Source organism: Fistularia commersonii, chromosome 10 (assembly GCF_037954325.1).
Source record: "Fistularia commersonii isolate RoL2024-O1a breed Wild chromosome 10, RoL_Fcom_v1.0, whole genome shotgun sequence".
Lineage (NCBI taxonomy): Eukaryota > Metazoa > Chordata > Actinopteri > Syngnathiformes > Fistulariidae > Fistularia > Fistularia commersonii.
Window position 1 is genome coordinate 4173268 of NC_141293.1, and position 24444 is coordinate 4197711.

Consider the following 24444-nt stretch of genomic DNA (forward strand, 5'->3'; position numbering starts at 1 on the left):
AAAAAGATCAGGAGCATGCCTTAGAGGTAAAAAAAAAAAAAAGGTTTCATGTGCTGTGTATAATATACAATGGTTTGTATCTTGCATAAACTGTTGACTTTGAAATGTTGCAATGTTCCTTAATAAAGTTGTAACAAATAAGGTGGGCCCATATTTTCTTTTAAACATACTATAAAACACAGTCGTCAGTAATTATCCTCCTGATTTTGAAAATGCTCTCCTGGACTGGAAACACGATATCAGATATTTTTGATTCATTAATAATTATTTACTTAAGGAATCACCTTAAATAAGAATTTTTGATGATACGAAGGGCAAATTGGTGTAAATTTTATCCTTCAAGAACGTAAAAAAACTTGCATGATAGAATGTTTTTTTTTTTTTTTTTTAAATCATCATTGGACCAAAGAAAGCAAATAGTGAACCCAGGAAGAACATAAGTGAAATAATCCTGAAGCACGAACGTGGTGCACATGTAACCAATATTGTACGTGAATATAATTTTGAGTTTTGATGGGGGACAAATTTAAGGGACAAATACATGAATTCAGTAGAATTTTTGCATTGCATCATCTTGCACTTATATACACCGAAAAACACAAAGCAGGCTGGAGAGGACTCAAAAGTTTATTTTTCTTATCTAGCATGTGACCTTAAATACAGGTCGTGAATGCGGTGCTATCAATTTCCTTCCACGTGACCCCCGGCTCGTCTGCAGTAAATAACGATGCAAAGGTCACGAGATCTTGATATGAATGAACCTCGGTTCCGAAACCCGGTGACTCCTAGAAAACATTTCAAGGTGCGATTTGAAGTCTTATTGCTTTATACACTTAAATCTATGTTCTTTACACGGCAGTGAGGACCCGACAGACACGTACGCATGTCAAAAACAAGGGAGGGAAAATCGCTTACATTCAATGACGAAAAGGCTTGATGTTGACGGTAAGGCTTCATAAATGCTTGGACCAGCCGGGGCTTCGGTTCTGTTTTAACTGTCCGGTCGTGACTGGATATGTTTCAAATGTGTGACTTTCATTCCCTTTATGTGAGCGGTTAACCGAATCAAAAACAAAAAAAAACAAAACCACTCCGCTTCCCCGCTTTTAGGATACAGAAATATAAATACATTTGACGTCTCTTAAATAACCACAATCACAAATTCAACCTCATATATAGCTGCTTAATAAAATATTACATTTTACTTTGCGATACAGTTCGTCCTTCTGCGTCAGAATCTCTGATATTGCCGTAATGCTTTTCAACTCAACATGCGCTGTCATGGCACAGTGGAGGAAGGAGGGAGGGAGTCGACGGTCCTCCTGCAAGGACTGGGAATGACGGGTGGATGAGAGACCCCGGATTTCCTTCCCGGTGTGGAGTTCTGGAACATCCGGAGTCGTATCTTTTTGCTCCTGGTCCACTGGAGTTCCTGTTTTTTTTTTTGGAGGGTCACTGCACCCGGGCCTCCAGCAGGCCGTTCTGGATCACCTGCGGGCCGTTGCAGCCGTTGGCGTGGCGCAGGGAGTCGGCGCCCAGGAAGGCCAGCAGCAGCTCGGAGCGGCGGTGCAGCAGGTGCAGCACGTCCTCGGCTAAACTCTCCACCGAAGTGTAGCGCACCTTGTCCAGGTCGAAGACGTCTTTCAGGAAGTGGACAACCTGGTCCTGGAGGAAAGACGCAAGTATTAAAAGATGTCGTAACCGGAGATGATTCACAGCTCCAGAAGGTCACCGGAGGATGATGGAGAAGCTTCAGCAGTCTCATCTTTCAGGTTTTCTCACCTATTAAGACAATTTTTTTTTGTTTTTTTTACCCAAACTTCCCTAAGTCCTTGAATAGAAATACAGTTGTCCCTCACCATATAGCAGATTAAAAGTACGATATAAAACTGCAAAGACCTGTAGTATAATGAGAAATCCGTGAATTAAAATCTGGATTTTCATTTAAATTTCAATGAATCTGTCAAGTTTTTCAAAGAATCGCTTCCAAATATTTTTTGCAGATTTTTTGCTCTGACTGAGCTGTTACCTTTTTTTTTTTTAAGTATTTCAATCATTTTTACAGTAATTTTCTAGGTGTTCACGGTGTTCTGTATCCTGGGTTCTGATTGGCTCAGCGACTGTAGCGTCATTCTCTGCATATCCAAAGCACGCATTCAATTCACAGGAAGTGTTTATAGGAGTGCAAGGAGCGTAATTAATAATAATATATAAAATATAAATATATGTATATATATATAATAAATATAATAATAAATAGATATATTTAAATAATTTATTAAAGCAAATATGGATATAATGTAAATAATATATGCACTGCGGGAGAAAAGGGGTTATTTTGTCCTTTAACAATCAGAAATTAGTGATTCAACTTGTCTTTATAAATGCTGCTAAAAAAATAACGGGAACACTTAAATAACACGTCCTAGATCTGAATGAATGAAATATTCTTATCAAATACTTTGTTCTTTATATAGTTGAATATGCTGACAATAAAATCACACAAAATGATCAATGGAAATCAAATGTATGAACCCATGGAGGTCTGGACTCGGTTGAAAAGTGGAAAAACACACTCCAGCGGATCCAACTTCAATATAATGTCCTTAAAACAAATCAAAATGAATCTGTTGCTTCCTAAGCTTGATTTCTTAGAAGTGTGACTGACTTGGGAGTTACGTCGCGTTGTTTAAGTGTTTCCTTTATTTTTTTTGAGCAGCATATAATATAAAAATATGGTTGCAACTTAGCGGATTTTCATTTGTTTTTTGTAAAGCAGGGACTCCTGTCTAAAAAGGGATGTGGCTTTGCGTCGTGGCTGACCTTGAAGAAGCAGCAGAGGTCGTGCAGGGAGCTCTTCGGCCCGAGGAAACCCCAGGCCAAGACGGGGCTGATCTGCTCACACACCGTGTAGAAACGTCCGACGAAGCCGTCCTGCACCTGAGACGGAGCGGCGGAGGTTAAACATTTTTGCTTCGGCGTTCCAGATACTAAAAAAAAAAAACTGTAGCTCAGACCTTCATGTGCTGCTTCTTCTGCTTCAGCACGGACCAGCAGCTGGACGCCACCGCCTGGAAAACGGACATCGGGGGATGAAACTGCGGATTCGGGGTCCAAAGCGGAGGTTTTTACGCCCGGAGGTTTACGCACCGTCTCCTTGAAGGAGCTGTTCAGCCAGCGGTTGTTGATCACGTTCTGGATGGAGATGGGCGGATTCTCCAAGTCCTCGAACGAGTCCATGAGGATGAAATCCAGCACGATGTCGTAGAAGTTCAAGTGCTTCACCTGGTGAGGATTAATATCAAAATGTCTTATGTTAGAAGACCACAAAGCTAAGCGATATAAGGACATTTTTGAATGATCAGCAAGATGAAAATTCCTTTTTTTTTTTTTTTTTTGCATTTCAGGGCAATTTAGTCGTTTGCTTTGATAATTTGGACCTCCGATGGGATGTCCGTTAGTAACCATTACCTACACGAAAACACTGATATTTTCTAATAAAATAAAAAAAAAAAACCAAAAAAACATGAATTTGAGCATTTGCAAGAAAATCGGGTCAAGTTTTAAAAGGAGAGTTTTGAAAAAAATCGACACATCAAAAGTGCTCCCAAAAAAAAAAGGTGATTTATTTTACGAATAACCCAAAAAATAAAAAAAATAAAAAAAATAAATAAAAAAAAGGTCAGACCAACAGAGCAAATTAAAACCATACCCTATTTTCTTGCTGCCTGTATTAGTTTGCTCTGTTGGTCTGATCTGTTTTTTGATTGTTTATTTGTGTTATATGTAAAATAAATCATCTTTTTTATTGTATATAAATATATATATATATTTATATATGTATATATTTGATATGTAATATTTTATGTTTTATACCAATAAGAATAAGAATAAGAAGCCCTTGGATCATGACAGTTTTTCATACCCCATATCTGTAATTCTGTACAAAAATTTTAAGTATCTGTTTCTTGGCTATCACAAGATAATGTTAAAATGACATAATATATCAAACGAGATTACGTTTTTTTTTTGGTGTTATTTGTAAAATAAATCATCTTTTCTTTTTAGGAGCACTTTTGATGTGTTTTCTTTTTTTTCCTTATATTGATATTTCCAATATTTACGGTCCATAGTGATGTTTTTTTATGTTATTATTATTAATATTGATATTATAAATTTTTTGATTATACTTTTACGCTTCAGAATTTATTCAATTAGATGAAAAATTTTTTTTTGCTTGCAATTTTTTGTCTGTCTTTTCCTTTTAGCATGGGATGATTATATTATTTTGAGCCTGGGAAAAACGGATGAACAGGCGGACGGCTTCTTGTCTTCCTACCCCCCGCATGGCCAGCTCCATTTCCGTGTTCTCCCAGTGCTCCGTGTTCTCCAAGAAGGAAATCATCTCCTCGAAGGCTTCCTCGAATCTCTTTGGGCTCTGCAACACAAACGTCGTGCGTCATTAAAAGGTACGCCCGGCGCGGTTGGCGGCCGTCGCCTGGGTTTCCGTCCCACCTTCTGTGCTTTCACGATGATGGATGACAGTATTTTCTTCCCCGTCTCGGCCAGAAAGGTCCTGGTCGTCCGCTCACGCAGGATGAGCTGAGGGCGGAACATAGCTGTTATTAAATTTGAATTGTAATCTAAAAAAAATCTTAAAAAGCGGATTGCAATGCTGGACGATTTCATATAAATCAAAGTTGCAACTATTGATATTAATGTTTCCATTCAGAGGGATCATTGACTTCTAAAAATGTTATTTCTTGCAAGCCTCCTGGGAATTACGGTGCTAATTTCCCTTTTTTTTTCTTCTTGGAATTATACAGTATTTGCAAAATCACTGGACACGGCTCAAGTAAGCTAGAATTCTTATTGATTCTTTATTGATCCCTATAGCGGAAATTCTAGCGCAACAATGACAATATCAATAAATATGAGTATAAATATAAATAAAAGAGACAATTAAAAGATAGCAAAAGACAGAAAATGAATAACAAGGATAAAAACAGACAACAGAATGAAGAAAAAAATAAAATAAAACAACAGCAAGGGTGAGAATAGACAACCAAAACAACAAAAACAAGAAGAACATAAACAGTGACAATAATAATGACAAATATAAACTGAATATAAATGGAGCCACACCAACAAAAATAAAAACTGACAACGGAGTTAGGGTGTGACACATTTTACATTTTTTATTATTTTGTTATTATTGTTATTTTTTATTATTATTTTATTATTATTTATTATTTTATTATTTATTATTATTATTATTTTATCATTTTGTTTTTAAATAAAATTTATGAATAAGATTTATTTTTTAAATAATTTTTTTAAACTATACAAGTAATTTTGAAATTCTAAATGAGTGAACACAGCATATCACGTTTCTTTTTTTTTGCCTTTATGCTACGTATAAACAAAAAATGTGCTGCATATATATATATTTTTAAATCAATAAACAACTGCAGAGTAAAGGAAATTATATTTCTGCATGCAACAAAACATGTGACTTTTTGCCGTTTGCTAGCTGTGACGCGTATTTAAGAGCGACAAAAATATTTAGAATGTTCCAAGATAATCTTCAAATTTTAATAATGAACGAGCTAAAATAAAATACATTTTAATTAAAATCCCCCTGCCCTTCAGTAAACAAGAAATCACCCCAAAAAAATTAATTTTATGGAGTAATGTTGGGTCAAAATCGTTTTGATCGGAATAGATGTGAATATTTTTGTGTAGGTGAACTTTAAATCCAGATAATTCTGTTTTAAAGTTGCACAGAACTGCGCTCGATCTTCTTCCAAAAGCCAAAAAAAAAACAGTTTGACTACGGCACGCCCTTATTTTTTTTTCTTTTGTAATAAATGGCTTCTGCAGCCAAAACACTTTTTGAAAAGTAGGTGTCTGGTCGTGCCGCTCTGGCTCTTGCGTACCTGGCAGGCCTGTCGTACGCAGTGCAACTTGGCCAGGAAGTCCAGGTCCCCGAGGCAGTCCAGCATCTCCGTTCTGACGGGGAACATAAAGGAGAACGACGGCGTCAAACGTTCGATCCTTCGAGTTTTTATTTGCTTTTAAATCTGCTCGAGCTTTTATTTGACTTAAATTATTGCTTCGCTAAACAGATTAGAAGTGATTCGGTGCGTGTGGTGTTGCTGGTTACCGTAGCACCCTGCAGGAGATGAGGCCCTCTTCCGCCATCTGCAGCGCCTCCTCGTAGAACGGATGGTGGCCGAGAATATAGAGGCTCCTGAGCTCCCTGTTCTCCGTCAGCTGATTAAAATACGTGACGGGAGTCAAAACGAAAAGCTTTTAAAAAAAAAAAATCGAATCGATCTGAAAGACGGGTCTTTCATGCGGGTGGTTTCAAGAAGAAGTTAAAAACAGTTAGCTTGGGGGCTAGCGGTAGCGGTCGAGTAAATTCCAAGATGGCCGACCCTTACTCTACGGACCGATACACGCTTAGGGAAAAACAAACAAATAACAAATACACGTGCTGTACGTTGACTTAGACGAGCAGTCTATGTAAATCTCCCCACTTAAATGACTTAATCTCAGGGCTTCCAGCCGCAGGTGCGGTGTGTTGCGCACCCTATTTATAGCGTGACCCGCTTTCCCTCCTAAAAGCTCAAGACGGACTTGTAAACTACATTGTGGCCTCTCTGATTTTCTCGAGTTTCAACCGTTCAATCACGCTCACATCCGGAGCGGGCTAAGTGAGGCGCTTAGCGGGGCGGTAAAGTAGTAAAGTCTGCGGGAGATTCGGTTCCTTGTTTCTATTTTTTGCATGATGTGGGTCAAGAGCAGGACTCGAGCAACAAGAAGGACTTTTGAGGTCTTGGTTACAGTCTCGACCCGGGTTCGGCATCCTTTACCGCTCAAGTAACCATTTGGAGCCGTTTCCCCACAGTAAAGAAAACCACACAACCCTTCTGAAATGTAAAAATGAATTCAAACCAAAACTTGAATTTTTTTTTTTTTTTTTCAAATTAATTTTTTAGTTATTAGTGAAGCAATTTTGAAATTTAAAATGAATTAACAGAATTTAATAATAATATTTTTGTAATTTTTTTGCCTTTATGTTATGTAAGAAAAAAAATATGTGTTGCCGTTTTTTTTTATATCCTCGAACAACTGCAGAGAAATCTGCGAAATGTCATTTCAGGAGGCAACAAAATATTTTGAACTCTGAAAAAACAGCATTGGGTTGAAGGTTACTTTTAAGCAAAATGCTCAATGTCTATTTGAGTCCTTCTTGTACTCAAGGGAAAAAAAAAAAAAAAAAGAAAGAAAGAAGCAGAACAAACCAAAAATACCATCTTTTTACTGGCGTGTGCAGTTGCTTATTAAGAGCGACAGAAATATTGTTTTATTTAGATGTGAAAAAGTCGCCATAATATTTGAATCGGAAAAATGAATCAATTACAATAATAATTAAATACTGGTTCATTATTTTCAAACGCCACAGGGAGCCGCGGGTTGCTGAGTTAGACGTGGAACCCGACGCCGTCGGATCGTCGGGAGGAAAAGGTCAATCCGATTGCTGATTTTGGAGATGCGTTTTAGATGCTCTTACGCTGAAGCCGTTTCCAACGCAGGATCCGGTTGAGTATCCGCGTGCGGCTGCGCGAGACCACAGTTTAACCCGAAGCCGTAAACTGTAATTGACGTGGAATTAAGTCATTAATGTCAGCGTTTGCACCTTGACCTTTGGAGAAGTTGAGTTTAAACATCGGCTTCGGTTAACGTCCGAGGCCAGGAGATTAAACCGTCCCGCGTTACCGTCGCTAGCCGCCCGCCGGCCTTCGAACGAAGCTTGCATCCTGTAATGTTTCTCGGTTTGAGAAATGTACCGTGTGTACAAGAACGATCCTTGGGACGTTATAACGGGTGTAGGCTTTAATGGCAGAGCATATTCCAGAGAGAGAATAAGAAGAAGAAGCCCCAATGTCGGTTGGAGGATACCGCTTATATAGTATACATATCATCAACATTAAAGGATCAAACTAAGGCATCAACCTTATGACATCAACATTAAGGCAACAATATATTCCTACGGAATATTACACATCTGGCTGGATAGAACTGTCGAGAATCGATGTGTAAAGGCTGATATTTAGCAGGCGGTCAGAGATATGGTTCGGCGAACCCTCACCTCGGCGGCGGAGACAAAGGAGTCCGTGGAGGCGATGCTGATGCTGTCTCTCAGACCGCCCTCTTCCAGCTCCTCTCTGGCCGACAAGTCTAAAATTTCAAATCGGACGGAGACGGGGGATCAATGACAGCCGGGCGTACGATCGCTCTGACTCGACTCACTGGTTTTCTGAGATACGAGCCGTCGCTCTGGCTATTTTTTTCTTTTGCTTTTTGGTAGGAGCCGAGGTCTGAGTAACGAGCAAGTGGGATGAACGTTTGTTTTGCAAGCGCTGTCCGTGAAGCGGTGCTAAAAACAGTCGGGCCTCCACAAACGAGAGCGAGGCGTGCGTGAAAAGATGGATAAGATGTCGGTGAGCATCGGAAGAGTCGTTTAGTTTTAAAAAGAGGAGCGGCGTTCACTCCGTCTCTAAAACGATAAAGCGTTGCAAAGCGGGCAAGTTAAATTTAGCAATAAATCGCAGCGTTAAGTGTGCGTCCGGTAAATTAGGTTAAGCGGTAGAGCTTGAAATTAAAATTGGACGGTATCTTCTCCCCATCTTCAAGGTGAAAACACTTCATAAAACCATTTTATTATGTATTATCATTTTTCTATACATCATTTCTGATTTATAAAGTACATTTTTCTGATCTAAAAACGTGAGGCGGGAGTGGATTAATAGCGTTTCGGTTCATTTAATGGGGAAATTTAATTTGATATTACTGCGCTATCGACCGTAATTTCCGGACGATAAACCGCTGCGATTTGAACGCTGCGGCTTAAACAACGATGCAGCTTATTTATGGATTTTTTTTCGGGGGCTAACGAACTTGATGCTGACAAAAACATCGGACCGCAAATTCTTGTGAAATTCTGAGGCCGTTCAATTCTGACACCGAAGAAGACGATTTTAATGGTTTTAGTGCGCAGGAAAAAGATGGGGATCAGCTGGAGTCGGATGAAGCGGGGATAGAAAACGGACGGATGGATGGACTTTTTCTTGTGTTATTGATTATTAGTCTTTTACATCATCCGTGTTTGGGAAAAAAAAGCATTTCCAATATGTATTTGCGGATGTTATTGGTATGTATTTCAATAAAATGCGGCTTATAGGTAAGTGCGGCCTATATCTGTACACATAGATTTATTTTGTTATTTTTAGCCGCTTCTATTCGGATGCTCTTAATATTCCAGATTACAGTAATCGTGACATTGTAAACCCAACAATCTGCATTTCAGCGACATTCATTACGGTACACTTTTTTTGGGGGTGCAAAAAAACATGGGTCTGGAATGGATTAATAGTGTTTAAATAAAATCCAAATCAATAATCCCTACTTTTAACCCCTACTTTTTAAATCTTTGTAGTTACTGCTAACAGTTAAGACAATACATATTTCATTATATTACTTATTATTCCTCCTTTCTAATATTATCTATTACTGTTATGTTTTTTACTTGAAACTCTGGCACAACAATTTCCTTCGGGATTAATAAAGTTTTTCTCATCTCATCTCATTTTACACAAAATTATTACGTAATCATCTACATGTGTTTGTAAATAGACATCTATATATTTTTCCATACCTTTAACTTTATTTGTATTCATTTATTTTGATCTTTACCGTTCTTTTTATTTTATTTTTATTACAAACGAAAAGCAAATTCCCGATTCCGATTCTGAAATGCATTTAACGGGGATATTTAATTTGATATATGAGCATGACAAAGTTTATTGATACTGCTGCGGAGGTCGTCTTTGCGAAAAGGACTCACCCTGGCTGTTTGTTTGGGACGAAGCCTCGGACATTCCCAGCACGCCCTCAAACTCCTCCTGCAGGCGGTAAGCTCTCTGCAGGAGAGACTTCAGCCGGTGGATGAACTCGGAGCTGATGACGTCCTACGGGCGCGAAAATACGCACACATTGACAGAGGTCAGGACACGGACCTGGAGACTACCCATGTCGTCAGCGCGGTTTTAACGCTGGTTAAATGCAACGTGGCTTAAAATCTCTGCATATCGACGGCGGTCCGTTGAGAAAACTCATTTTTAAAGAATTTCAGATGAGCTAAAAGCAAGTTCATAGAATAATCATCATGATGCAGTCGTCGTTTCGATTCATTTTGTCCATCTAAAATCCGAACATATTTCTTTTTTCTTTTTTCCTGCAGTGAAACCTCCAGTGATGCAACCACTGCATCCGACGAGAACTAGAAAGGGGTAGTTTATTTTTGATTTGTTTTGGAAACTCCAGCTCGCACTTTGTTTTAAGTTCAAAAGGCTCCTCCATGTCTTCCTTGGGAATGCGTGCACGGACTTCATTAAACTTCATTAAGATGAACGACAGATGGTTGGGCTGTCGCATGTCTGTTTGGGTGGCAAAGCTTAACTATTTGACGCCGTCTAATCCGCACCCTTTAAAATAAAGAGGTTGACGGACGGCGAGTTTTAAAAAAAGGCCGTCTTCATTTAGCATTTAAAGGACAGTTTAAAGGTTAAAAAAAACAAAACAAAACAAAAAAAAAAAAAACAACAATTCAGGCTACTGTAGGCTCGTGGAAAAAGATGCATGAGGTTAAAGCGGCATCTTTTTTCGGGTTTTCAAATTTTTCCACGGGTTCGCTCTAGTTGTTTTTTTTGCCCTTTGGTCGTCTGAAGAGAAATGATTTCCCGTCGTTTTAAAATCAGACTAGTGACGTTAGGAGAAACATCAGCGTTCCTCTGAACCAGCACCAGGTGGCACCACCTCGCACTGAAAAGGAGAACTACATTGATGAAGGTGGGATATTTATCTATGAATATAATCTACCTGTGATGCTATATTGTGTTTTTTTTTTTTTTTTAATAATACCAGCTAATTTTGGAAGGGACAGGGATCATTTTCAAGTTTTATCATCAAGTTATCTTCTGTAATACCATCAGTTTTGTTCCAAATCAGAGGATAATGGCATGCATATATTAGTAATACCTTAAAATAACTAAATGCAATGGTTAATACCAATAAATGAAAACTAAATATATAGTATTTAATAGATTTCCCTGTCGTCCAGTCCTGATTTATGACCATATTATGACCATACCTGAGGCTATCAGACTTTTTAATTCATCTTCCTTCAGCTGCAGGGAATCTTCAAATCTTTGCACTTAAAACCTTAAAACACTTTATAGCCTTGACTTTGACACTTTATACTTTTATTTGTATTCCTTATTCCCCCCCCCTTTTTTTTTACTGTTTATACAATTTCCCACTATTATTTATTATTGTTAGATTTTACTTGAAGCTCTGGCACAACAATCTCCTTCGGGAGAAATAAAGTTGTTCTTATTCTTATATTTATTGTGAAACTGCCTCTCTGAATTCAGGTGCATATTAATAAAACAAATTACGTTATCTAAGGGCTTCTTCCTGGTTTTCTGTGGAACAAAGTTCAAAAATATTATCTGTATATGTGCGATCTTATGGGAAACAGAGTTTTACTGCAAAACAGCCCCCAGACCTGTGTTTAGTATGAAGAGTTGCAGAACCCAAACTTCGAGGCGAAGGCACGGGAAACACGGGATGTTGAAAATATGAACGGGTGTGTGTGTGTGTGTTCACCTCCATGCTCTGCTCGGCGATGGCGTCTCCGGCTCCCGTCTTTATGGAGGCGCAGCTCGAGTCGTCTTCGGCCTGTTGGCTCCTGAATGTCAGCGCCTCCTCCCAACGCCGCAAGGCCTCCTCGAACAAATCCATACCTGGAGAAAACACATGCAATCAGCTAAATTACAGCAACTGCTGATTAGAAAATTGTCTAAAAATACAAAACATTACATCCAATTTCGTAGGATATTGCACAATCGTTGCAATTATATGCTTATTATTGTGTTTTTGTTATCTATCTGGCTGAACTGGAGAGCAAAATAAGAATTTCATTGTACAGAGAAAAATGTTTCCAGACTGTAATAGGGACAATAAAAACTTTGAATCTTAAAATGTAATGGAAAAATATCTGAAAAGTATATAAAAATAGAAAGAAGTTAAGTGCATATACAAACTAAACACAAAACTAGTTGAAATAAAAGTACTTTGATTTCAAATTTGGAAGAATTTATTTGTCTGTGTGAGACAGATTTTGTGCCTCAGTGTTCGGAAGAATAGGGGTTATTTTTACCTTTACAAATCTTTTATATATGCTGCCAAAAAGCTAAAGGGAACACATCCTAGATCTGAATGGATGAAATATTCTTATTAAATACTTTGTTCTTTGCATAGTTGAAGGTGCTGACAACAAAAATTATAAATAGAAATCAAATGTATGAACCCATGGAGGTCTGGATTTGGAGTCACACTCATAATTTAAGAGGATAAACACACTACAGGTTGATCCAACTTCAATATAATGTCCTTAAAACGAGTCAAAATGAATCAGTGTTGCTTCCAAAGTGGACATTTGGATTTCACAGAAGTGTGATTGACTTGGAGTTACATCGTGTTGTTCAAGTGTTCCCTTTATTTTTTTGAGCAGTATATTTAATCTCGAGATAAAAATAAAAAAAAAAAAAAATTTTTCAGGACTACCTTGAAAAAGAGGTTTTTAATCTCAATGGGACTTTCCTGGTTAAATAAAGGAGAAATAAAAATAAAAGGATTCTGATTGAGCAAATTCTTTGGTATGGCATCCCATTTTTTTGCCATTTTTATCAAAAAGTTTCCTTTTTTAAATCAAATTTCAGTTCATTTGGGCTTCTTTTTATTTAAGATAAACATTTATATACTGCATGCGTACAGCCTGCATCAGCCTGCAGCCTTCCTTTTTTTTAAACTAAATTTCAGTTAGTTTTGGCTCCTTTTTTATCTAATATAAATATTTATATACATAAATACGGCATGCATACAGCCTGCACTCAACTTTTAATATGGAGTCCAAAGTGGACATTTTGATTTCACAGAAGCGTGATTGACTTGGAGTTACATCGTGTTGTTTAAATGTTCCCTTTATTTTTTTGAGCAGTATATCATTCTAGGCTTTTTTTTTTACTGTGGGACGTAAAACGGCTGCGTGTCTTTTACCCATAAGGTAGAGGTTTTCAGGCGTGGTGACGGGTAAGTTGACCACGCCGTGGACGTCGGCGTCCCCCAGTCGGTCCCAGCAGATGGATTCATTCGCGCAGGTGCTGCTGCTGGACGAGTTCACGCTCTTCACCTGTGGCAGAACGGCGCTGTTAACTTTCACTAATTCTACTGGTTCTCAACTGACAGGAGGTGTCTTCGTCTTACGGATGCCAGGCTCTGCAGAGACGTCGACAGCTTCCTGTAACCGCTCCCCGACAGGACCAGACCTGAGGGGTAGACGCCCTCCGAGTCCAGGTAGGCGCGGGCATTTTGTTGACCGGTCTTATCTGAGTAAACAAAGAAGTTTACAGTTTCAAGACGGGATGATGAAAGCCGACATTTTTGACTTCGCATCCACTTTTTACTGTATAAAACCATTCATTTGTTGCATATCGTCTCACCGACACATACAATCTTGTGAGTTGGCGAGTGGACTTTTTATCCGACAGACCACAGAGGGTCCACCATAAAGCGGTTTACTTTTCACGGTTTCGCTACTTCACGGATTTGCATCGTGCATTGCGTTCTGCATTCTGATTGGCTAAAAAAAGTCACTCCGCTTCTTCTCTACCTGTGCGTCAATAACGTTGCAGTTTAATATGTACACGTACGTAAAACAGCTTGCCAAATTTACATTACGTACGTGCAAATTCTCTTGCAATTTCGAGATTCTCTAAAACCCGTAATGTTGACAAAACGCTCCGGACCGACAAAAGGGCCCAAAAGGCAGCGGCAGATGCTATCTATCGCAGATAAAGTTAAACTTCTGGACATGCTAAGGGAAGGTAAAAGCTATGCGGCTGTAGGTCGGCATTACGGAATTAATGAATCTTCCGTTCCTTCCATAAAGAAGGAAGAAAAAAACATCAGGACAACAGCAGCGATGTATAATAGAGTATTTAATTGTATAATAATTGTAAAAAAAAATAAAGGTTTCTACTTCACGGATTTTGCCTATCACGGGTTCTTTTTGGAACGTAACACCCGTGAAAAACAAGGGTATACTGTATACAAATGAGTGCCAGCGTCTGCACCAATAAAGGAATATGACTACGTTTGCAGACGACCCTGTGATTGTTTCACTCCTCAAAAACAAGGATGCAATACACGGCCCTGAGGTTAATGATTTTATGGACCGGTGTGAGCGCTCATCATTAGCGATTACTGTTTTAAAAACCAAGGAAATGACTATTGATTTTAGGAAGAGGCCTCCACCTGACCCTCCAGTGTTTATTCAAGTCCAGGTAGTGGAAACGAGAAACCTGGGAACTATAATCGACAGCAACCAGACTTTCGAGGCAAGTACCGATGTGGTCTCGCCTAACGCCTCCCAGAGCATGTACTTTCACATGAAAATGGTTTATTCTCGTTCTTTCTCTTATATCTGATGGTTTTGGAACCACTCAGTGAAAGACGAAAACAGGCTGAACCGCATCGTAAAACTGTAGCAGCATTGCGGGGATCAGTCTGGTGGAGCTTTCTGTGCAGGATAAAGCCAGAGCAACCAGGAAGGCAAAGGCTTTCCCTGCCGACTCCACTCCATACAGGCTCGAGTTGTCGGTACACGGTTCCAAAAATGTCGGACAAATAGCTTAACTTAACAGAGCCATTGCAAGGCAACCGGATCAGACAACATCCCTGGACAGGTGCTCAGAGCGCACATCCATCTTCAAACTTGGATGTCCGGGAGCGTTTTGCTTTCTATGACGTTCCTGAGAGACCCAGGACTTTTGTAAAACTTGTCATGCAAAAATGAAATACTTCAGTCGCAAGACTAACGTGGGGAACCGCATTAGCCGATGGCACGCCGAGCTAATGTTAGCCTCCGCAAACAACGAAGAGAACTAGTGACCCGGCCCAACCAAAAATCGAAGAGAAAGTTGCCATGAAAGCCTGAGAGAGCCCAGAGGATAACTCAGTGTGTAGGAGCTTTTTTAGCGAAAAACTTAAGACCTTATAGCGTCGTCATGAATGGCGGGTTTTGCTAGCTGGTTAAGACCCTGCATGGGGATGCATCGTATAATCAGATCTGATCGAATGGTGACGGCAGTGGAGATGCACGTCCCTCGTGAATGATTACAAGCCGGCAGCGCTCTCTCCTCTTAAGTGGAATTTAACATGGAATTTATAGAATATTCTCTGTTAATGCAACCTTTGAATAGTGTACTGATAGTAATTGCTAAGTACTGCTACTAGGCTAATACAGTGATACTAATAATAGGCCTAGCTTTTACAAATACTTTTAAGTAAAATAAAATACAATTAACAAACTTATGCTTTAGAATTGTTATTACATAATGCACCATGTTATTACATTTCCTAGAAAATAAAAAAGTTGCAAGTGCATTTTGTAATAATCTTCTCAATATGTAATAACTTATTACATAATGCAGCAAATTTTATTACAAAATGCGTTGGGGCAGTTTATTACAAAATGCGGCTTTATTACAAAATGCAGCTTTATTACAAAATGAAATGAAAAAGTTATTACATTTTGGACGTTTATTACAAAATGCACTGTTGTTACAAAATGCGTCTCAACACACAGCCACTGCTGCTCTCGACTCTTTGTGTAGCTTAACGGTTTATTTAAACTGTCTGAATACAACCTGCATCTGCATTTTGTGAGCTTGCACAGTCAAAGCTGCACTCAGCTTTAATTTGCTTATACTGTTTACATTTCCCTGAACTGTTTACATCTGGTTACAACAGTATGCTTATTATTACTGATTCGTTTATCACGACCTATGTGGCTGCACTGCGAAGTAAGAATTTCATTGTGCAGGGAAACATAATTTAAGATTGCCCACATGACAACAACCACTTTAAATCTGGAATCCATTCATGCTAAATGAGGATTAATAATATTTTGACGGCGTATGAATGATGAACGTGCGAGGATTTTGCCGTGTCAAGATGAAGCGCCGCTCTCTTTGCGTCGCTTCCGATTTTCCCGCACAACCCTTGGATACAAAACCTGTGCTACAACGGGGCTCGTGTTTCACTGTGGCGCAGAGATGTTTCTCCTTGAGCGAAAGGACCGGATATATGAGAACGCTTGGGAGCAGGTGTATTGTGGAAGACGTGACTGGTGTCGCGTTTAGGGAGTCACTGTTGTTTGACCTTTATGCCCGTTGTTATCTAACAACCTCCCAGTGCGTCGGTGACGTCCCGTACCAATAAAGACTTGTGAGTTTTGCAAGACTGTTTTGTTTAATCGGTCTTTTTGATATGACTTGAACATTTTAGAGAACCGACGCATTTTGGATGCGACGAGCGATTTAAAATGTCAGAAACATGGCGAGTGAATCTCAAGACTGATGCTTTTTAGGTCAGAATGGAAATCTAGGTGACAATAAAACCTGATGCTGGATTCTGTTGCAATAAAATGCAACAAAAGGATTCAAGGTGACAAAAATACTGGATCTGTATGTTATTCTGACAAAAATCAATTGTTTCCCAGCTTGCCATGTAGACACGGAAACTTGATTAGCTCTCAGATAGTTAAAACACTAATCTATAAATTCACAAATTGCTAAAATCTAAATGACTTACAGGTCACCATAAATGGGTGTGTGTGTGATAGGATGTGTCTTTAAAAATGAATGTTTTGAAGACCAATCTTTTGGATCTGAAGAGTCCCTGTGATTGTTTCCAATTCCTGAAATATTAAAGATTATCCGGTGCATACATAGATACTAACAGCTTGATCTCAGATCTGCTGGTGAGATAGAAAATCAGATGAATATTCAGAGTGAGGTTGAGACAAACAGACATTCTTATTTTTAAATATTTGGGAGCCTAAACAAATCTAAGGACTATTTAAAATGTTTGGACATCTTGAATTTGTGAATTTTCAGAATAAAAAAATCAGTTTTAACCCAGATTAAACAGGTCAACTACAAGTGACTCATTGACATCTGACATAACCTTAATCTTAAATTCCAGTTTATTTGCCTTATCTCACTGGTGGTGAACTTTGCTAAGTAGGTTCTAATGAGCGGAGAGCTTTTATCTCGAGCCGCTGTTTACGCTTAAAGGTAATGCGGTCGTCTGATTACATCACAGCTCTGCAACGAGTCTGACCGCCAAATGGAGCTCAAAGGTCAGACGGCTGCAGGTGGAGCTTTCAGGAAGACTCACCGTTCCACGTAACGGCCGAAGAGAATAACGCTGAGCCGGCTTGTTCCCGCGGCGGCAACGCGGCTTTCTTCCTGCCCTTCCTCCTCCGGAAGTGGCGTGAGAGGACGAGTAGCGAGACGGCACTGAAGGCGGTGGCGGCGACCAGCTTCTTGGTGCCGGCGCTGACGCTCACCTGGCGGGACGAGCAGAGTTACGTTTAATGCACGCGGTAGAATAAAAATAGATGCTAGCAGCTAAATTGTATTGTGAATAAAGTGCAGGCTTATTGCGCGTTTCAAAAAACAGGAAAACACAAAAATCTGTATTTGCTTTTCTTTGCCGTTACATAAGCGATTCTTTGACTGGGTGCTTTAGGCTATTAAAAAGGATTTTTTTTCCTGATATCAAAACATCACAAAACCAAATTTGGTGTGGAGGAAAGGTCAGACGCAAAGCAAATACGGCTTATTCCCAACGTGACTAGTTGAATCCAATTTTAGGATTTATTAAACCTTTTATCAAGTGATTTAACTAAAAATGATTAAAAAACAGCTCTGACAGTAATCATACTTTCCAGGACTTTTTTCACCCCACATTACAGATAATTTAGCTTTTTTTTTTTTAGATAAATCTCATGCCAAATGTGAGAACATTTTTCATGTTATTTCCCAATTTTTTAAAGGGTTTTTCTTTGTGAGCTTCGTTAAAACAACAACTTGTGTTTCACAATCCCCTAAAGGCGATGTTCCTGAATATTATAAACACACATCGATTGTCATTCGTAAAATCTTACAACACCCCAGAGCCTGTTTTGTAAATTATAATAACTTTCTATTGTAAGCCAACCTGTTTCAAACCGTCCTAGTTACATTTTCATGAGATCTCATGACTCTCACAAATACACCATTAACTGTTTTCATTTTCATTTCTACAATTTTTAAACTTTTAGAAAATAGCTGTACTTCTATTTGGCATGAATCAAAATGACATATTATGTATATTACGTTTCAGTTATCTCAACCCTGTTTCAATGATAAGCAAATATTGCAGTTCTGTAACTATTACACTGTCAAAATGTTACTGTCGAATTCACTGACAGCAGAAACAAGCATTGCCTTGCTCCCAGTGCAGCGCTCATGACATAATATTTAGAGAAACCAGGGATTTACATGATGGATTAGCTTGCATTCACGTGGAATTAGAGAGATAGACAGCGGACCGACAACACCCTCGCGAAAGATGTGGTGGAAAAAAAAAAAAAAAACGCCCTGATGTTACGAATGACAGTCGATGTGTGTGTATAATATGCAAGAAAATCACCTTTAGGGGATTGTGAAACACAAGTTGTTGTTTTAATGAAGCTCACAAAGAAAACCCCTTTAAAAAAAATTGAGAAATTACATGAAAAATGTTCAATAAATGTTTGGCATGAGATTTATCTTCAAAAAAATGCAAAATTATCTTAAACGGGCAAATGATTTCCTGCAAATGTGGGGTGAAAAAAGCCCTGGAAAGTATTATTACTGTCAGATCTGTTTTTCAATCATTTTTAGTTAAATCACTTGATAAAAGGTCTAATAAATCCTAAAATTGGATTCAACTAGTTACATTGGAAATAAGCTGTATTTAATGTGAATTTCATTGTGATTTACATGTCTCTATTCTGGTGATGCAGGGAAAACTATAAAATGTTGTTTTGTCTGCACCGGGACTACCGATTAAGATAATTTCTTATTTTCTCTCAACTTTAATATTTAAAAGATTTAAATATTTTAATATTTAAATAGTAAGTATTAAGTTAATATTACTACCTATTAAGATGACTTTTTCTTCTAAAACCCCATAAGGTTTTGGAGTTAAAACAACTTTTTCGTAGCCATTCACTGGCCTCCACTCATTTTGCTGCTCCTGTCAGCTAAAACGACACAAGTTTTGTCCTTTATCCTCTTTAAGATTACACGCTCTGCAGCCTTTAAGACACAAAGAAAAGTCAGATGGGCTAGAAGTAGGAAAATACGTACAGGGGAATTTCAGTCGAAATGTGAGCATACGTTTCCAAAATTGACGCCGAAATGGTGATGACCAAAAATCCTCAGTGAGATTTGAAATTTTCTACAGTGCGTGCACTGGTGCTTGCTCGCTGCTCGCAAAATGTCAAGTTTAGGGCAAAGTGCCGCGGCTGCATCCAACACTTTCGTACTGTCTGCATGGGAATGACATTGGACTCTGATGACGCAACAGGCAAAACTGACAATCCTCCGACAGCATGGCGGCTTCACTTGAGAGAATCAATTCGACATGGCGTGCGCAGCCCTCGGCCGTCTATAGATAGAAACACCAGCAGATTATTCTCAAACCCACGGCTGCAGCTCGGCCCAAACAACGGCCCGTTACATAAACGCTATCTGGAACGATGACAACGCGCGCCGATGATATGGTCTTTTTAAGAGTGGCGGCTGATCGGAACGGGAGGGTGGACGGGTGAAACTGGAATACGGTTTCTGGCAGAGCTCCGGGGAAATGTCAGGCTCGTGGGGCTGTTAGAAGTGTACGTGACTCCGGTCATGCAACACTTGGGGAAAAGACTGTGACACTGGTTCACAAAACAGCAAGACACCAGCATGGTTGATGTTTCGTGGACTTCCTTCTTGATGTTATTTGAGTTCATTGCGTCAGTTCAAACAATCTAACGACTCTCTATTGACTGAGATTTTTTTTTTTTTTTTTTTTTCCCACATGAAATGTCAGGAGAATAGACCCTGCAACTGCACTCTAGCTATGATAATGAATGGATGGATTTAACTTTTTTTTTTATAGATAAAGATAAACTTCTCCACAGGGGAAATGCCTTTGTCAAAGCAGCATAACAGTTATAATGTCCAAAAAAAAAGGGAAATAAATACGAACATAAATATGAGTATGAATATAAATAGAAAGGCAGAAGAAAGGATATAGTTTGACAAAAAAAATCCACGAATAAATAGACAACAGACAACAACCTATCACCTATGATTGTCATCAAGGATGACAATCATAGGTGATTTTACTCTGCACACCCAGACATTGTCTGATAAAAAGCCTTTGTTTCCTATAATTCATGTGATGATCACTTTTCCTTCCAGCAGCGACATCGCTTGATTTCATGAGAACAATAAAACTATATTATTTTAACTTTTAGAACATCATCATCAACACACCAACTGAAAGAATAGAAAAAAAAAAACAAAAAAACAAATTCAATAAGTATTTCAAAACTGATTTTTCTTTTCTTGTTTCATGTTTTCCCTGTCTTTCACGAGTCAAAACGCCAGGGCTGTTTCTGTAACTTAGTCGCTACAAACATTTAATTTTAATTACAATTTAACAAGGAGGTCAGCTTGAAATGATTATCATTCTTCAATATAAATCCATGTCTGTAATGACAGCCTCACTTCATTTGAGCTACAATTCATACGCTGGTGCTCTGCTATGCAAATAAATAATCCGTCAGGGGGAAAAATAACTCTTTTAGCCATTTTTTTGGAGTTTTAAGGGGCCTCACCTGAGCCAGAGAGCCATAGACGGACAGAGGCAGGTTCACCATTCGCAGGGCAGCAGCCTTGACGGACAGCTGGGTGCTTGCGAGGGTCTCGTGCGTCATGGTGGCAGCGGTCTATCCATGGCGAGGCAACCCGTACGCCCTCTTGGCCATTCTGCCGGAGTAGCCAACAGGAGAGAGAAACGTGTTCAGATTTAACCTCGCGGCTCAGGACGGGTATTATCATGTATTACACAAAGCCACTGACATTCAGTCGGTGCAAAGACACAAGCTGTAGGCCTGTATTTAAAATCTTTTGTTACTTTTTCTAAAAGGGCACTCTTTTTCAATAAATGTCTTTTTGCATAAGTGGAAATGATGTTTTCTAGTTACACTTGGTTGTTTCTCGACATGCAATTTAGCCCTTTTACAAGGAGTTCTGTGACATGTCACGCATGGGTTTATTTTTCCCCACAACCCCACTGACCTATATTCCAAAATAATAATAAAAATTATATATATATATATATATACACACACACACACACACACATATATGTATTATAATAATTATATAATAATTGTATAAATTAAATAATAAAAAATTAGGTAACAGTGAGTTGTATGACATCACCAGGTGTAAATAAGCGGTTGAACGCACTTTGTCATGTGGTGACTAACAACTATTTGACCATTCTTTAGTAGCAAACTGTCTCATCTGTTAATCCAAGACCATTTTACAACAATATTTCAATGCATCATTTCTTTTTCCATGCAATATTGCCATATAATGTGCAATATATTTCAAGTAACTTCTTGACAATTTTCAGGTTAAAAGTTACTTCTTACACACGGTTCATCTAATTCAACTAAGATGATAAAGTATTCAATACATGAAACGCAAGCTTGTTATTTGGACAAAGCAAAAATATGCAACATTTTGTTACAGTTTCAAAGTTATTTTTTCAGTAATCATGTATTTACCTTGGTCTAACAAAAGAAAAATCTCACGTTGCATCAGCACACCCAGCAAAGGAATGAAAGCATTTCAGGGCTTGTTGTGAACCTTGTCCAAGCAACTGGATTCGTACAGGTTTTTTCAAAGCGCTTAGTTTATCAACACAGATCTTAAGTTCTAGAACGAGAAGAAGTCTCGGGATGACAGACGAAATATACTGGGGACGTGGAGGGGACCCTAAACTGACGCAGTTTAGATTCTGGAACAGGATTTTACGAGCACCATGACCTGGGCGACCAAGAACCTTCACAGACACATTTCAAAACTCACTTGGTTTCACCTACACGCCTGAACAATGCATCTACACGCCTGAACAATGCATCTAAGTGGATTAAAAACATTAAAAGCTTTGTCGTTCTAGAGCGAGGGAACATGTCTTCAAATCCCTGCACATCCACCTGTCATGACAGAATGACAATATCCTATTAAGTTCGAACAAAACACTAGCTGGATCTCATCACGTGGACGACTATTCCGTTTTAGGTGGACTCTTGGCCTGGCTCAGTGCTAATCCTTCTCACAGATGTTCATATTTGCTTCATGACATTCCTTTTTAAGTGTCTGTAGATCGTACAGAGAAGCAGTTGGAAAAAATGCCATAACATACAGGAAATACCATCCAACATCCAATCCTGGAGATTCGTCCTTTTCCTTTAGCAACAACTTGACAACTGGATCAATTAATTATTTTTAGTTGTATTCTTATTTTTGGGCTTGAAAAAAGTGTAATAAAAATGTGTTCAATAAGGATATCGCAATTGCCTGCTTGCAAACTGCAGCAAACATTTCTGTAAGCTGATGGGACAATTTCTCTACTACTGATGAGCCAACGTTAAACGTTACATTAGTTACAAAACAGTGTATTTACCTCTGGAAACACTCCTTTCAAAGATTGTCAAATGGAGTTCATATTTAAAAAAAAAAAAACAACCGTTTGACGAATAACATACAACACCAGAATTCAAAAAGAACATTATGATATGTTACCACATGGCATTTTGTTGTTCTGGATTTCCAGCTAACAGTTAGCCAACACAGCTCATAGCAGCTAAAAATTATATAACAAGCCCGAATAACACAAAACCGCATAAAACACTTCGTGAAAGCTTACAATTCATAAATTAAAAAAAAGGTGTTAAAGACAGTACTTTTGTGGTATCCGCCTCACTTGTGTCGCTCACGGTGGCTCCCCGGTCCTCCGACCGCCCTCAGTCCTTGGCTGCCGGCGGTGAAGGACTCGACCGCGGCGCCGGTACCGGCTCCTTTCAAAATAAGAGGACTTCCGGTGTTGGAGCGCCCCCTTCCGGAATGTTTGGGTATTACATTAAATACCTTTACGGTTTCCATGGTGACGCATGGATTTATTTTTGATTTCAAAAAACAAACAAAAAACACCTGTTAACAAGTTGGGTCTAAAAATCTTGTTCAAGTCACAAATCCTTTTTTTACACTTTGCAATTTACTTTCATGCTTCACACTAAATCAGAATAAAAAAAAATGGATTTGGTTGGTGAACATCAAATGAATATCAATAAATATATTGGTGAAGATATATATAATATAGGTATAATAATTTACTGCACAGAATTGTGAAAAATTGTAACATTGGTAAGAGACTGTGAAGTAAGCTGCGCTCTGCATTTATATACCGTAATAAATATTTTATTTGACTCATGTGGATGATCTGTTTATTACAGAAATGAGGATGTTAAGTGTCTCTTTGGGAGTTAGAGAGGATGCAGAGGATCAGGAATGAGTCCATCAGAGGGACAGCACGTGTTAGATGTTTTGGAGAGAAGGTCAGTGAGGCCAGACTGAGATGGTCGGGTCATGTACAGAGGAGGGATAGTGAGTAAATACACCTCTACACCCACCTTGAGGAGGCAGGAAGCATTGTGAGAGTCATAGTCTTTGTCTTCTCCAGTGCTTTCAACACCATTGGACCTGCCCTGCTGAACAAGACCTCTGGACATGCAGGTGGATGCTCCACTCGCGGCCTGGATCAGCAACTACCTGTCACATGTTGGCCGCAGTACGTGAGGCTGGGAAACATCACGTCGGACACCATTGTGAGCAGCACGGGGGCGCCTCAGGGGACGGTCCTGTCTCCCTTCCTGTTTACGCTCTACACCTCAGACTTCAGGTTCTCCTCGCAGTCCTGCCACCTGCAGAAATTCTCAGATGACTCTGCCATCGTGGGCTGCATCAACGGAGGCCAGGAGGAGGAGTACAGGAGCGTGGTGGACAGGTTCGTGGAGTGGTGTGGACTGAACCACCTGCAGCTCAATGTGTCTAAGACAAAGGAGCTGGTGGTGGATTTCAGGAAACAAAGGACCCACCTGAATCCGGTCACCATCAGGGGTACAGAAGTGGACATTGTGGACACCTACAAATACCTGGGTGTCCACTTGGACAATAAACTGGACTGGACCTTGAACACCAATGCCATCTTCAAGAAGGGTCAGAGCCGCCTGTTCTTCCTCAGGAGGCTCAGATCTTCCAACATCAGCAGGACCATGCTGCAGATGTTTTACCACTCGGTGGTGTCCAGCGTCAT

At 39.2% G+C, this 24444-nt stretch overlaps 1 protein-coding gene across 2 annotated transcripts; it reads right to left on the reverse strand.

Annotated features, from left to right (window-relative positions):
- Positions 1-612: 612 nt before the first annotated feature.
- miga1 (mitoguardin 1) lies at positions 613-23173 on the reverse strand. 2 transcript variants are annotated; one of them, XM_086153350.1, is made up of 16 exons: positions 23036-23173; positions 20894-21044; positions 17374-17545; positions 13396-13517; positions 13189-13321; positions 11737-11873; positions 9914-10037; positions 8159-8247; positions 6167-6276; positions 5940-6012; positions 4516-4602; positions 4340-4438; positions 3151-3285; positions 3018-3071; positions 2824-2940; positions 613-1665 (listed from the first exon to the last, which is right to left on the reverse strand). In XM_086153350.1, the coding sequence occupies exons 2-16, from the start codon at positions 20990-20992 to the stop codon at positions 1453-1455; spliced, it is 1764 nt and encodes a 587-aa protein (XP_086009476.1). In that variant the 5' UTR covers positions 20993-21044; positions 23036-23173; the 3' UTR covers positions 613-1452. The 2 variants fall into 2 exon arrangements, with proteins under 2 accessions (XP_086009476.1, XP_086009477.1); XM_086153351.1 differs by having other exon boundaries at positions 23056-23129.
- Positions 23174-24444: the final 1271 nt, after the last annotated feature.

Coding starts and splice junctions, on each gene's coding strand:
- miga1 (XM_086153350.1), bottom strand. CDS start 20,992: ATGACGCACGAGACCCTCGCAAGCACCCAGCTGTCCGTCAAGGCTGCT. Junction 13,322..13,395: donor CTCTGCAGAGCCTGGCATCC/GTAAGACGAAGA, acceptor GTTCTGCCACAG/GTGAAGAGCGTGAACTCGTC. Junction 2,941..3,017: donor AGAAGAAGCAGCACATGAAG/GTCTGAGCTACA, acceptor GCTCCGTCTCAG/GTGCAGGACGGCTTCGTCGG.